Here is a 12,521-nt window from a genome sequence, read left to right on the forward strand (position 1 = left end):
TTGTTGTTATTATTATTATTATTATTATTATTATTATTATTATTATTTAAAAAAATGGACTTCTCAATGTAACGAGACATCCAACTGGGATGCAGAGAAGCTATTTCAGCTGATTTTCAAAAATAAAGAGTCAAGTCTTGGTACCAGTCCTCAGTCAAGTTTAGTTCCCAAACCTATTCATTTCACTGAAGGCTGGCAAGCTCACTAGATGGATGCCACAAGTTATTGTACATGACTTCTAAAAATGCCAACAGCCTAATTCTAGGGCGGGGGGGGGGCAGGTCTGCTCAGGGATATGGGAGAGAAAGTGAGTTTCTTAATTTCACTTTTTAAAAAAGTAGTAATTTGCATCCATCTACAAGGGGAATGTTTTTTCATAAAAAAACAGCTCACTTTTCTTCCAAAGATAGGAAGAAGCCTTGCTGCGTTGCCAGATGTTACCATCAAGCTGTTTAGTTCCAGCACTGAAATACTTTATTAAGCACCTGAGTGAACTTCTTTTTGTTCAACCCAGCAATGCTTCTGCCAACAAAACATAGAACTCTTGTTGGTTGATTGAGTATTTGGTAGTGATGGTGAAATAGTTTGGGCTGGCCGTAGGTTGATGGGGGCAGCAAGGTAGTATCTTTATATCCCTTTTGCCTCCACAGATTTTGGAGGAACCTCTCAATACTGGAAGAGTCTCATAAAGTGCAAATTAGATGTGATCACTGTTAAATGTGAATTGAATCGTAATGCTTCAGGATGCTTCTGGGGATGTTTGGGGATATGGAAGAGGGCAATATGTAGGTTTAAAGCAGGGGTCAGCAAACATTTTCAGCAGGTCCGCTCTCCCTCAGACCTTGTAGGGGGCCAGACTATATTTTTTGGGGGGGGGGGGACATGTACGAATTCCTATGCCCCACAAATAACGCAGAGATGCATTTTAAATAAAAGGACACATTCTACTCATGTAAAAACACGCTGATTCCCAGACCGTCCGTGGGTCGGATTTAGAAGGCGATTGGGCCGAAACCAGCCCCCGGGCCTTAGTTTGCCTACCCATGGTTTAAAGGCTTGTAGCAATGAGTCCAAAGTGATAATTATGCTAAAACATAACCTGAGATATTTTCTGACTTGGTGGGGAAGACGTATTGGTTTGTTGGGCCCATGACAAATTTTCACAACAGTATCCCCCACAGTGTTTTGTCACTTAACACTTACTCATGCAGCAAAGGACGGGCAACAGTGTCTCCATTAACATGGGCGTTATGCATCAATGTGTAGAGATAGGGTAGCAATCTGTAGCGTATGCTGAGCACATCCCTTGATATATTTACAAATCTTTCATCAAAGGAGACAGGATCTTGCCTCTGTAAAAGAGATAAGAAATTCATTCAGGCTGCAGAATATCTTGCCCGGTTCTCCCCCCCCCCCCCCGGAAAAAAAATCCCGGTAAGCATCAATCAAAAGGCGTTCAGATTTCCATAGAAAACTCACATCACTACATATAAGAGAATACAGGGCAGGCAACATATGTTGAGGCAAAGAGAATAGCATAATAACCTGGCTGCATTTTGTAAATTTAGTCTGAGTCTGGCTGCAGCCTGGGGGGAGGGGGCGGTGGCAGGAAAGATATTCTGGATGCTAATCTCTACCTGGATGAAACCTCTAGTAAAGAAATCCTGCTACCAATTGCCTTAGGAACAAAATACAAGGTAAATGAAATATTAAATGGAACATCATTTGGGGATTAATTAATATAGATGGTGCTTCTATATTTCAGCCTTTGAAACAACTCCACTTTCTGAAACCTGTTCTGAGTAAGCCTTCAAAGTGATGCACCCATCACTGGCCCAGGGTCATTACTGACTCCAAATTACCCATAGGATGTGTTTGTGTAAACCACTAGGGAAACCTGTGCTTCTAGCATAGCTGCCAAGTTATCCCTTTTTTTGCAGGGATTTTCCCTTATGCTGAATAGGCTTCCTCGCGAGAAAAGGGAAAACTTGGCAGCTATGGCTTCTAGACACATGTGTGTGCTCCCCTGACTGCTGGCAGTGAGTGGGGACAGGTTTGTTGTGCCTCCTGTGGCATATCAGACATGTACAGATGCATGTTATATCAGTGCTGGGAGCAGGGGCAGAGCCAAGGAAGTTACGCAAGTCTACAACACTGTCACACCAAAACTTTTCACATTTTGCAATGGCCTACAACTCTCCCGCTTTGGGCATAACTCAGAGCAGGGCTTTTAGTGTGGCTGCCTCATTCTGTGGAACAGCATTCCTAATAAGACATGGCAGGCACCAGATAGCTGCAATTTTTTTGGAAACAGTTAGGGATACACACAGAACCACAGCCAATAAGTAATGTTGGAGAGTGAGTAGCAAGGAGGCAGGGAATCAGTCTGGTTTTTATTGCAAAGTTGAGCCTCTTTCTTCCCTACATGTGTCCACTCATCATTGCAGGGTTGAGAAATTTCAGGGCTGAGAATTCATGGCTATGCAGCATCCAGAACAGCTCACTGCTCTATTTTCATCAGGGAGAAATGAAAATTGGAGTAGGAAATCGGAAGAGGAGTGAGTGTCTAAACCAGCAACTAACCATACATTCTTAAATACTATCAGTATTGCAATCGCTTTACTGCTGCATGCAACACACTGCCAAAACAGGTAAACACACCCTATTTTGCATCTCATTATGATTTCTTGAGAAGGTGTAGAAGGCTCCAAGTTCCATCCATCGGGCACACATTTCATAGGTTGTGTCATTGAAGAAGCCACAGATGTCAGCACCAGTCTGGAAGCATGGAAAGGGGAATGAGGTTAGAATGATCTCCTCCACACTAGGTTACTCAAAAGTGTTTCAAAGACTTCGATACAGGAGCAGAACTTACATAGGAGATTCCAAAGAGGCTGAACTCCATGATACCTGTCAAAATGAAGCACAATAGGATTTTATTAAGCAACCTATGTCTTTAAAAGAAGTGACCAACGCTCTCAGGATCCTTTTTGAATGCTAATATAATGTCTCCAGTTTCTGCTGCAAGTACAATGGTTTGTGGTGCCAGATGGAAATCGTGGAAACTATGTTACATTGCTACACATGCTCCTGCCATAGTGAATAGTTCAAATCATCCCCATTGGCTCAGGAAACTGGAGGAAAGGGGTGGCATTGTAGATAGCTTGCACTGGACACACTGGCGGGACACCAAAACACATCCCGGTATGGTTGAGTCCGATAAAATGATACGGGGGGAGATGATGGGAGCCACCACTCCAATTAAGATGCCATCCCCTTACTAAAAAGAAAAGCAGAGCAGACACTTTTGTGGCTGTAAGGGTGAAACATTGGATAATGTCGAAGATTCCCCTTACCAATCACAGATTTTGTAAGCTGATCCCATCTTGCATAGTTATCACCAAGCCAATGTCCTGCCCATCGTCCACTGGAGGGATAGGTTGAACGGGTAATAATGATCCCACGCTCCTTCGTGGCGTTGCGCATACCACTAATATGAAGGTATAAAAAGACACGCGTGAATATAGCGTTGCATGCTGAATTATTATGCTACTTAAAGATTCCACTCGGTTTGGAATTCAAAGTGGCTGCTGCAACTTCCCCTGCTCCACCCCACAACAACCTGTAGCAATCGATAAGGTGAGTTGTGGCATCAATGCACAAACATCAATTTCACATGGACTACCATTTTGCCACTGCAAGAGTGCAAGGGATAATGTCGGTGAAAAAATCCCTAGTAAAAAATTGCAGAACGTGGGGTGTGGCACACCTTTACTGTTACAACATCATACTGTGCAAAGAAAGAAGCATTTCCAGAATGTGAAACAGGGAAAACATCTTACTAGTAAGTTGGTTCTGCTTGAGACCATCCGTACAGGTTATGCACATCATAGTGCCTCACAGGTGTTCCGTCGGACAGGTGTTGTTCAGTATCCATGCACAGCGTCACAAGATCCAGTCCTCGTTCTCTTAAAACCAAGGCTAACGAGGAGACAGTGTAAGATCACACAATGAGGTGGGCATTTTCAAAGGGAATGGAACATGTTAATTTTCTCTTAGAACTAAGGCTGCAGCAACAAAAATGTCTAGGGCAACGTTTCCACATATATTTACATTAGTTTTCTATATTGTATTGTATTACAGAAAACACACAGAGAGAATACCTATCACACTGACAGGGATTCCAGATAAGGACCACTGGCAAATTATAAATAATACCTACAGGGATCTCAACTGTATGTCAAGGCAACCAGTAAGGGAGTCTGCAGTTGTATGGAAGAATTATTATATACCATTTATTTAGATGTTTAATGGGGCGTATTGTAAAGGTTCAGAATAGATAACCTTACGAGGAGGAATTTATTTTTGAAATGAAATATTAGAACAAATGTAAAATTTCTGGTGCTGTTTGAAGGGAAGCACACAGAGGTGAAAAATCAACAAATATGTTAAGTGAAACTAGGTGTAAAGCAGCTGAGCATTTTTGGGTGCTTGAATAACACAAGTCTAAGTTAGCCAGATGTAGTCTCAAATCCTGTAAAGTGAGTAATAAATGAATAAATACATTTTATAATAATACCAAGGTTATTATTCCTAATTTAAGTCTCACTGATCCAAGGGAACCTGTGTGTCTTAGGAACTACTCTTACCTGGCATATAGGGAGGTTTGTTTAAGTCTTGATCCCTGCAGCCACCAACATCTCCGTCAATGAAGTTGGATGGTTCATTCATGTCCTAAAATATAGTTTGAAATTCCGAAATATAAAAAAATGAATGAGCATATTCTGATGTGCATACCCAAACTACAGCTCAAAGCAAAAATTCAGTAGTTCATAAACATTCACCTCAAACACCATTCTATAAATCATTTGGTAAATGCTGGTGAGCATCTCCAAGCTTCAGCTCAGAGCAGAAATTCACAAATGCTCACCTCAAACACCTTCCTCCCAGTTTGCATTCTCTAAACCATTCCTCCCCCAGTTAGCTTCAATTTTCCATCCAGTGGGAAGAATACTAGTTGCAGGTTGGTGGACAAACCAAACCAACTCTTTCCTTCTCCCTCTTCCTTGCTGTGCAATAGTGTGCTGAGTAACCTTGTGATGTTTTTTCTTCTTCCCAATGGCTACTCATACTACTCTGGGATGTGCCAGGTCAATTGAAAAGGAGAGTGGAAGAGCTACACCCTCCTCTCTGTCTTCATGATGCCACTACCTGGGTTGGAAGGAGGGTATATTTCTAATGGGCGTGGCAATCACTTTCCAAGCTTTGTGCATGCTAGGGGAAAAGACCTACATCTTCTGGCACCCTTAACAAACTACAGATCCTAGGATTCTCCACGAGTGATGAAGATCATATAAGAATGCTTTCAATTTATGGCATGGCTGTGCTACTTAGGAGCAATGCTAACCCCATCTGGGACTGGCAGGACCAAATGGAGCAACAGACTCAACCATTTCTGAATGGGGATATCGAGACCTTGGACTGAGAGGCAGCAGAGAAAACTCACAGCATGTGATACTTACAGTCCATAGCCCATCATATTTGAGTACATTGGCATGATAGTCCACTAGCTCTCTTTGCCACCACTGCGATGTAGAATTGCGCAAGAAATCTGGGAAAGCGACATAAGCCCGGTACAGCTGATAAAAAAAAAAACACAGAGCAAGGAAGAAAATTAAAATAATTCCATACCACCCCTTTCACAAAGGTTCCAAGGGGCTTTGCAAAACAAAATAGAATACACATATAAAAATAAAGCAATCGGCAGCATGTTCAAATATTGCGTGAGAAAGCTGGGAGAAAACAGCATTGAAAACTGGTGCCCAACAGGCAACTCTATGCAGTGAAATTCACAGAATGGACCCACACACCCCCTCTCAACACACACACCACAGCAAACACCTCACCGAAGATGACTGGGAGGAAGCCTGGAAAATTAAGTAACTCCAGTTAGTGCACTGCACTTCTCTGCTTTGACAAACTATATACTTTAAACACTAAAGAATAAATTCAACCAAAGAACTCTGTTGTGGACATACACCATTACTGCCATCGGCCATAGGAGTTTTTTTAAAAAAAGAAATGATCAGGACTGAGATTTTCCGTAACCACTGAGAGATAATTGAGGAAACTTGTTGTGCTTTTTTTTTAAAGTACCTGCAGTTGAACTTCCAAACTTGCATTTTCATCAATGGTTACATTGGGATAATCTGGCCACACCTTGTGGGAAAGGAAGAAGTGTAGAGTTAGATACACTGAATTCTTGTATGCATCTGGAAACAATCTATGCTTTTATTTAATGACGGGCTGGGTAGGAGGGTGCATAGGGGCAAACTATGCTTTTCATCAAACTGAATTTTGGTTGCAACAAGTAAGGCAATGACATTTTGCAACAATACCTTCGCCCATGCGATGTCTGAACTGTTGATCCACTTGATAAAAACATCCTCCTGAACGCCACTTGTGAAGGTGTTATATGGTTCAGTTTCATTGCCTGATATGGCTGGATCCTAAGGGAAAATTGAAAATACTTTTACTGTTAACATTAAATGAGCAGTGCTAATGCTTCCCACTCATTCATTCATTCATTCTGCTCTGTACATGACATCACTTCTTCCACCCACCCACCCCAACCTTCTTGGAGGATGCAGGTTTTCAGCCTCAGTTTCCGAAAGAATCCAGTGAGTGATGCTAATGAAGCTCTTTGTGGTAGAGAATCACAAAAAGAATAAGGACAGCAGCATGACCTCTGATGGAAGGGAAACCCAGAGCAAGTCCTCATCCAGTTATTTCAAGGGATTATATAGAAGGAGTTCCTTATTCAACTTTTGCATAGTTTATAAATTTCACTGTGATAGGTTTTGGGGGGAATTGCCTCTCTGTTTATCAGATCCTGGGGAACAATGAGTAGGTGAAAGTTGTTGCCTTGATGACTCCTGGAGGTATCTGACCGTCCATGGTTGGAAATGAGATACTGGTGCAAACGGAGCCTTGGTCTGATCCAGAACCATGGTTATTATATTGCCAGGACTGGTAATGCAAGCTATCCAAGAGTGCATAATGAAAACTACATATTATCCAAAGTGCATAATGATAGCTCAAGAAAGCTTGAAGAGCTAAGCATCGTGGCAATGATCCTTGAACATTCTGATTTTATTAGATAAAGCAGACAAAAGCTGGTTAGGACTGGGCAGAACACACTGGCACAGCACTGGATTGGCTCCACCTGTATACCATGTAGGCTCAATCCTCCTGCCCCCACAGCCCCCCACAACCACAAATGGGGGGGCATTCAACTCTACCAAACCCCATGGGCTGCTACTGATCAGCAGAGATTGTGCAGAAGTTGGATTGGTGTCTTGAGGCAATGATGGGCTTCATGAGAACCAATAAACTGAAACTGAATCATGTTGAGACAGAGGTCCTGTGAAGAGACAGTTCCCAGGGTCAAATAATTTAGCAGACTGCCTGTTGTAGATGGGGTTGCACTTCCCCTAAAGGAACAGGTACATTTGTGTGTGCATTGAGGTACTGGACCGATAATGCATGCTACCAGCAGTCCGCAATGGTATCTCAAGAATGATTAAAAATTACTAACCAAGATGATGATGAACCTTGAACCTTCCGATTGTATTCGTTCAACAAAAGCTGGAAGGTCAGAGAAGTTTTTGCCAAGTGTGAAGTCTAGCTTCCGGTCCATGTAATCGATGTCTGTATATTGGACATCCTGTGTTAAAAATAAAACAGCAAAGACGTGTGTGAAAAATAAACTGAAGACCTGGAAATGATTAATTTAAAATAAACTCAACATGTTCAAGATGCAAAATAAACTCAACATGTTCAAGATGCAAAATGCAGAAAGCATGGACATTCAATATCAAATATGCCTCAATACAGTTAAGACTGTTCAAGTTCAAATCCACATCTTGGGGTCTCCAGAAGCATACTTTATTCTGTGAACCGCCCTGAGACCTTTAGGTATAGGGCAATATTTAAATTTAATATATAAATACCCAAGATTCTTTCAGTGTGCATCTACAGCATGCATAGTGTGAATGGGGCAAACAGATGCATCACAGATCATATTTTAGATAAGATTATCATATATTCTAGGGTTGGCCCAACCAATTAAGCCCCCATTTTTGTTGTTGTTTTTATTAACTATTAAAATTCAAAACTATAAGGCAAAAAGCAAAGGCATCGGGTTCAATTTCAAGCATGTCTAAGTGGCATTAGGAAAGTTGAAGGGCCACTTCACAAACTAACCATAGCTAAGACACATACACCTAAATATGTAAACCTTCTTCTTAAATTTGCTGAGAATGTTTTGTTGCTTTTTTTTAGATTTTTAAAACAGTTTTCACTTTGAGATACCACTAGGATAGAGAAGGGCAAAGCTGTTTCTTTGCTGAACAGAAGAAGAAGAAGAAGAAGAAGAAGAAGAAGAAGAAGAAGAAGAAGAAGAAGAAGAAGAAGAAGAAGAAGAAGAAGAAGAAGAGTTTGGATTTGATATCCTGCTTTATCACTACCCGAAGGAGTCTCAAAGCGGCTAAACAATCTCTTTTCCCCTCCTCCCCCACAACAAACACTCTGTGAGGTGAGTGGAGCTGAGAGACTTCAGAGAAGTGTGACTAGCCCAAGGTCACCCAGCAGCTGCATGTGGAGGAGCGGAGACGCGAACCCGGTTCCCCAGATTATGAGTCTACCACTCTTAACCAATACACCACACTGGCTCTCATACAAATTAGGTCTGTGCCTCTTTCCTCCACTCTTTCTTCTTCCCTTGGTTTTGTCTGCATAGAACTTTGGGTAATGTTTTATGCAGAACTCGGTTGGGATTTATATATTCCTGATTTTCTAAGTCATTTTGAAATCTTCTTCCAACAAAATAATTATCGATTGGAATCTGAAGAGCACCGGATCACAGCTGCAAGACACTTACGTAGGGTATTCTAGCTGCCCTCATTGCATCGTACACTTCGGCAACCTCGGAGGTGTTTTTGTACCCGTAGCGGCAAAGCTGGAATCCCAAGGCCCAATAGGGTGGCATGACAGGCCGTCCAATTAGCTACAAATGAATAACAAATCATAGAATTGAAACAAAACGAAACATTGAAATGGGGAAAGGGGGTACAAAAGAAATGTAAAATGCTGTGGTCTCTAACCAGCTGTGGTAGCACACAAGCAGTCCCACAAAACAAATTAAGAACTGACACATCCGTTCTGTACAGATGGCCTTCATGATGCAAAGATCCATCCATAATGGATGGACATATAGAGAAACTGGTAAAAAATAAATCAATCTCCATTGATAGACTGGGATGTTATAACAGTAGATGTCTTACTGCAGTGTACTCCTGAACTACTTCTTCTGGCGTCGGCCCTAAAACCATGTAAAAGTCCAGAACTCCTCCAATCGTGCGATATGTCAGGGCAGGTGTTGGCTGGAAGGTGACATCTAAAAAATCCAGAAGGAATAGGAAATTAATAATCGATTGCTATAAATGTTATGAACAAAAAATGAAATTATGTTTAGATTTTTTTTTGTGGTTGTTCCTTTACCCATAGCATTGCTGTTCAGCAAAAGAACTCCATGAGCACTTCCATCATTTTCTAGTCCCATGTAGAAGGGGTGAAAGCCATAGGAGTTCAGCTTGTACTGTAAAAAGTAAAGGAAGGAGGATTTCATTTCTTCTGCATTTAAGTCCACATGTCTCTTCTGCAGATATACACATGTCTGGATGAAGCCCGGGGTGTGTGCCATCTCAAACTGAGTCCTGAACAATTCTTACTGCTCCACCACCCCAGTTCTTTGAGCAGAGGTACATTTGATGTCTCTGCTTTTTAAGATGTTGTCTAGGTTTGTCATTGCTTTTCTCCCAAGAAGCAGGCGTCTTTTAATTTCGTGACTGCTGTCACCATCTGCAGTGATCAAGGAGCCCAGGAAAGTAAAATCTCTCACTGCCTCCATTTCTTCCCCTTCTATTTGCCAGGAGGTGATGGGACAAGTGGCCATGATCTTGGTTTTTTTGATGTTGAGCTTCAGACCATATTTTGTGCTCTCCTCTTTCACCCTCATTAAAAGGTTCTTTAATTCCTCCTCACTTTCTGCCATCAAGGTTGTGTCATCTGCATATCTGAGGTTGTTGATATTTCTTCCGGCAATCTTAGCAACCTTGATACACACTCTCCATTGTACTTTTTTCCGACTACCACTCTAACTTCCACAGAAATACATTAACAGAGCATTAAAGGCTGTCAACAGGTTTATCTCAAGTCCAAGACTCTGGCCAACTGTTGGCCCAAAGAAACCCATATTGACCGCCTAATAACAGAAATCTGGTAGGAAACTCCTAACATTATCCCTTCCCCCAACCATTTTTATACTCCAAATTACCATATTATAAATTTACAGCACTCATTCTTTTCCTTTTAAAAGATGTTCATTGCTTTCTAAAAAATTCAAAATTATTTTTGCTGTTTAGGAAAGGAGGCAAGTCCAAAGTAGGAAAACTGAGACAGTGACACAAACTGAGAAAGAAGCAGAAGAGTGAGCAAGAACTCGGCTTACACCAGGTGGTTGATCTTTTGTGAACATTCCCCAGGTCTGCCAGTTCATATCCCTCCGGAACTGAGTGTGCTCAGTTTCTCCAAATCCGTACACATACTGTGACGGTAGGCGAGTAGTAATCTGAATGAACATGTCACTGAAGGTGAAGCCCGGCACCTGAGAATTCCAGCTGCAAAAGAAGGATGGTTAGTCTATATCAGGCATGTCCAACAGGTTGATCGTGATCTACTGGTCAATCGCGGGATGTCCCTGGTTTATCTTTGGACCCCCTGAGACATTTTCTAAAAATAATAAAATAAAAATTAAAAGCTCAACAACTTAGCCTTCCTTAAAAAAAATAAAAACCTCAATAACTCCAGTGACAATGGGTAGATCACTGCCAGTTCTTTTATACTGTGAGTAGACTGCAGTCTCTTTGGAGTTGGATGTGTGTGGTCTATGTCATATGGTACAACTCATGCAAACCAGAAAAGTGGTCATTTCTCATGGGAGATAGCCAAGAAACAATCAATGCTTCTGAAATCAAGAAAAAACACGTGGCCACATTTTCAAGATAAGAGCCAGGGTATTGGCTCCAGTTGAACTTAGGTGGCAACTTCACATTAAGTTATTTTCCAAATGTGTATTTCTGAAGTAGGCCTATCTACCATACATTCTCTCTCTCTCTCTCTCTCTCTCTCTCTCTCTCTCTCTCTCTCTCTCTCTCTCTCACACACACACACACACACACACACACACACACACACACGTGTGTACCTTTTGGCCGGACGACAGAGAAACCCAACTTACTCTAACCTTATATTTTCTCCCACCCCCAAAGAAGAGTAGGGGCATAATTGTTGGCTGTTTGCCACCCCACATGTCCTCATCCCTGCAGCCCCCCCCCCCTCCCCCATGTTGGAGGCAGAATGTCTGCAGTGGGGTATCTGCTCCATTCCAATAGACTCTCACACAGATCGTATAAACCTTCTCTTTCAGGGTGCTTAATTATACAGGGAGCCTACTAAAGTAGAGCAGCTTCCATGCTCTAGATAGCTAGCCCTCAAAACACAGAGGAGAAATGCAAGAATAGTGGTGGATTGACATGTGAATGAGTAAGGTGAGGGGCCACTGAGCTCATTCCCACCCATCTCCTTCCACAATCAGGGGTGGTGGTGAAAAATAAAAAGAATATAGTTTATTTTATTTGTTGAACTTATATACCACCCTATACCTGAAGGTCTCAGTTTCTGGGATGTGGGTACCACATACTACCGGTCACTGCTCTGTATTTCTCAACTTTTCTCTTAGTATGATATAGGCACATCTTTAACCTCTTTGGTGTTTAAGTGCATAGAAATGTTCTGAGTCATTGCTAATTTTATTACAGAATCAGTGAGATTCAAACCGAGGACACTTTTCTTCTGGAAAAGAATATGTAAGTAATTGGCCAGTTGTCATCAGAACAAAAATATTTGTCCTAAACCTACAGATTATTCCAAAAATCTCCACACCCACACCCCAGATTTTTAGAGTTATGACACACTTGTCCTAGCTTCCAAGCTTCCTAGCTTTGATATTTTCAAATTTTGTTCAGAACTTTAATTTCCCTCCAGTACATCTCTCTCTGCGTCACTACATTGATAATACAATGCCCTCTTGATGTGAACATACATGTTAGATTAAATTCATAATCTATTTGTTTTAGCAAAGTAAACGTGCACTTGCCTGCAGTGATTTTTTTTTTAACCCAGCAAATATTTGAGCATAGTTTACATGCTCCACACTTCAGTGAGTGGGTGAGATGTTCCAGGGGCAATGTTTACCAGGATATGTCTTCATTTGGGGGGGGGGAATTACTCACTGCATTTTTGTAGTATTTTTTATTAATTTCTAAAAAGAACAAGCAGCGTATAGGTGGAGGTAGACAGCACAAACCCTCTCCAGCAACCTCACATCAAATCCTCATAAT

General features: G+C 41.5%; 1 protein-coding gene across 3 annotated transcripts in view; it reads right to left on the bottom strand.

The window, feature by feature from the left end:
* The window catches only part of SI (sucrase-isomaltase), a 149,130-nt gene that overhangs the window by 8,403 nt on the left and 128,206 nt on the right, over positions 1–12,521 (bottom strand). For all 3 annotated transcript variants that reach the window (XM_060274411.2, XM_088669160.1, XM_035132460.3), the window contains 14 exons: positions 10,571–10,739; positions 9,562–9,658; positions 9,345–9,457; positions 8,942–9,067; positions 7,598–7,726; positions 6,399–6,509; positions 6,157–6,219; positions 5,523–5,639; positions 4,650–4,734; positions 3,843–3,981; positions 3,357–3,490; positions 2,876–2,910; positions 2,662–2,778; positions 1,204–1,352 (listed from right to left, as the gene is read on the bottom strand). In XM_060274411.2, coding sequence (XP_060130394.2) covers positions 1,204–1,352; positions 2,662–2,778; positions 2,876–2,910; positions 3,357–3,490; positions 3,843–3,981; positions 4,650–4,734; positions 5,523–5,639; positions 6,157–6,219; positions 6,399–6,509; positions 7,598–7,726; positions 8,942–9,067; positions 9,345–9,457; positions 9,562–9,658; positions 10,571–10,739 — 1,584 coding nt within the window. The remainder of the gene's footprint in view (positions 1–1,203; positions 1,353–2,661; positions 2,779–2,875; positions 2,911–3,356; positions 3,491–3,842; positions 3,982–4,649; positions 4,735–5,522; positions 5,640–6,156; positions 6,220–6,398; positions 6,510–7,597; positions 7,727–8,941; positions 9,068–9,344; positions 9,458–9,561; positions 9,659–10,570; positions 10,740–12,521) is intronic.

Source organism: Zootoca vivipara, chromosome 5 (assembly GCF_965207765.1).
Source record: "Zootoca vivipara chromosome 5, rZooViv2.hap1.1, whole genome shotgun sequence".
Classification (NCBI taxonomy): domain Eukaryota; kingdom Metazoa; phylum Chordata; class Lepidosauria; order Squamata; family Lacertidae; genus Zootoca; species Zootoca vivipara.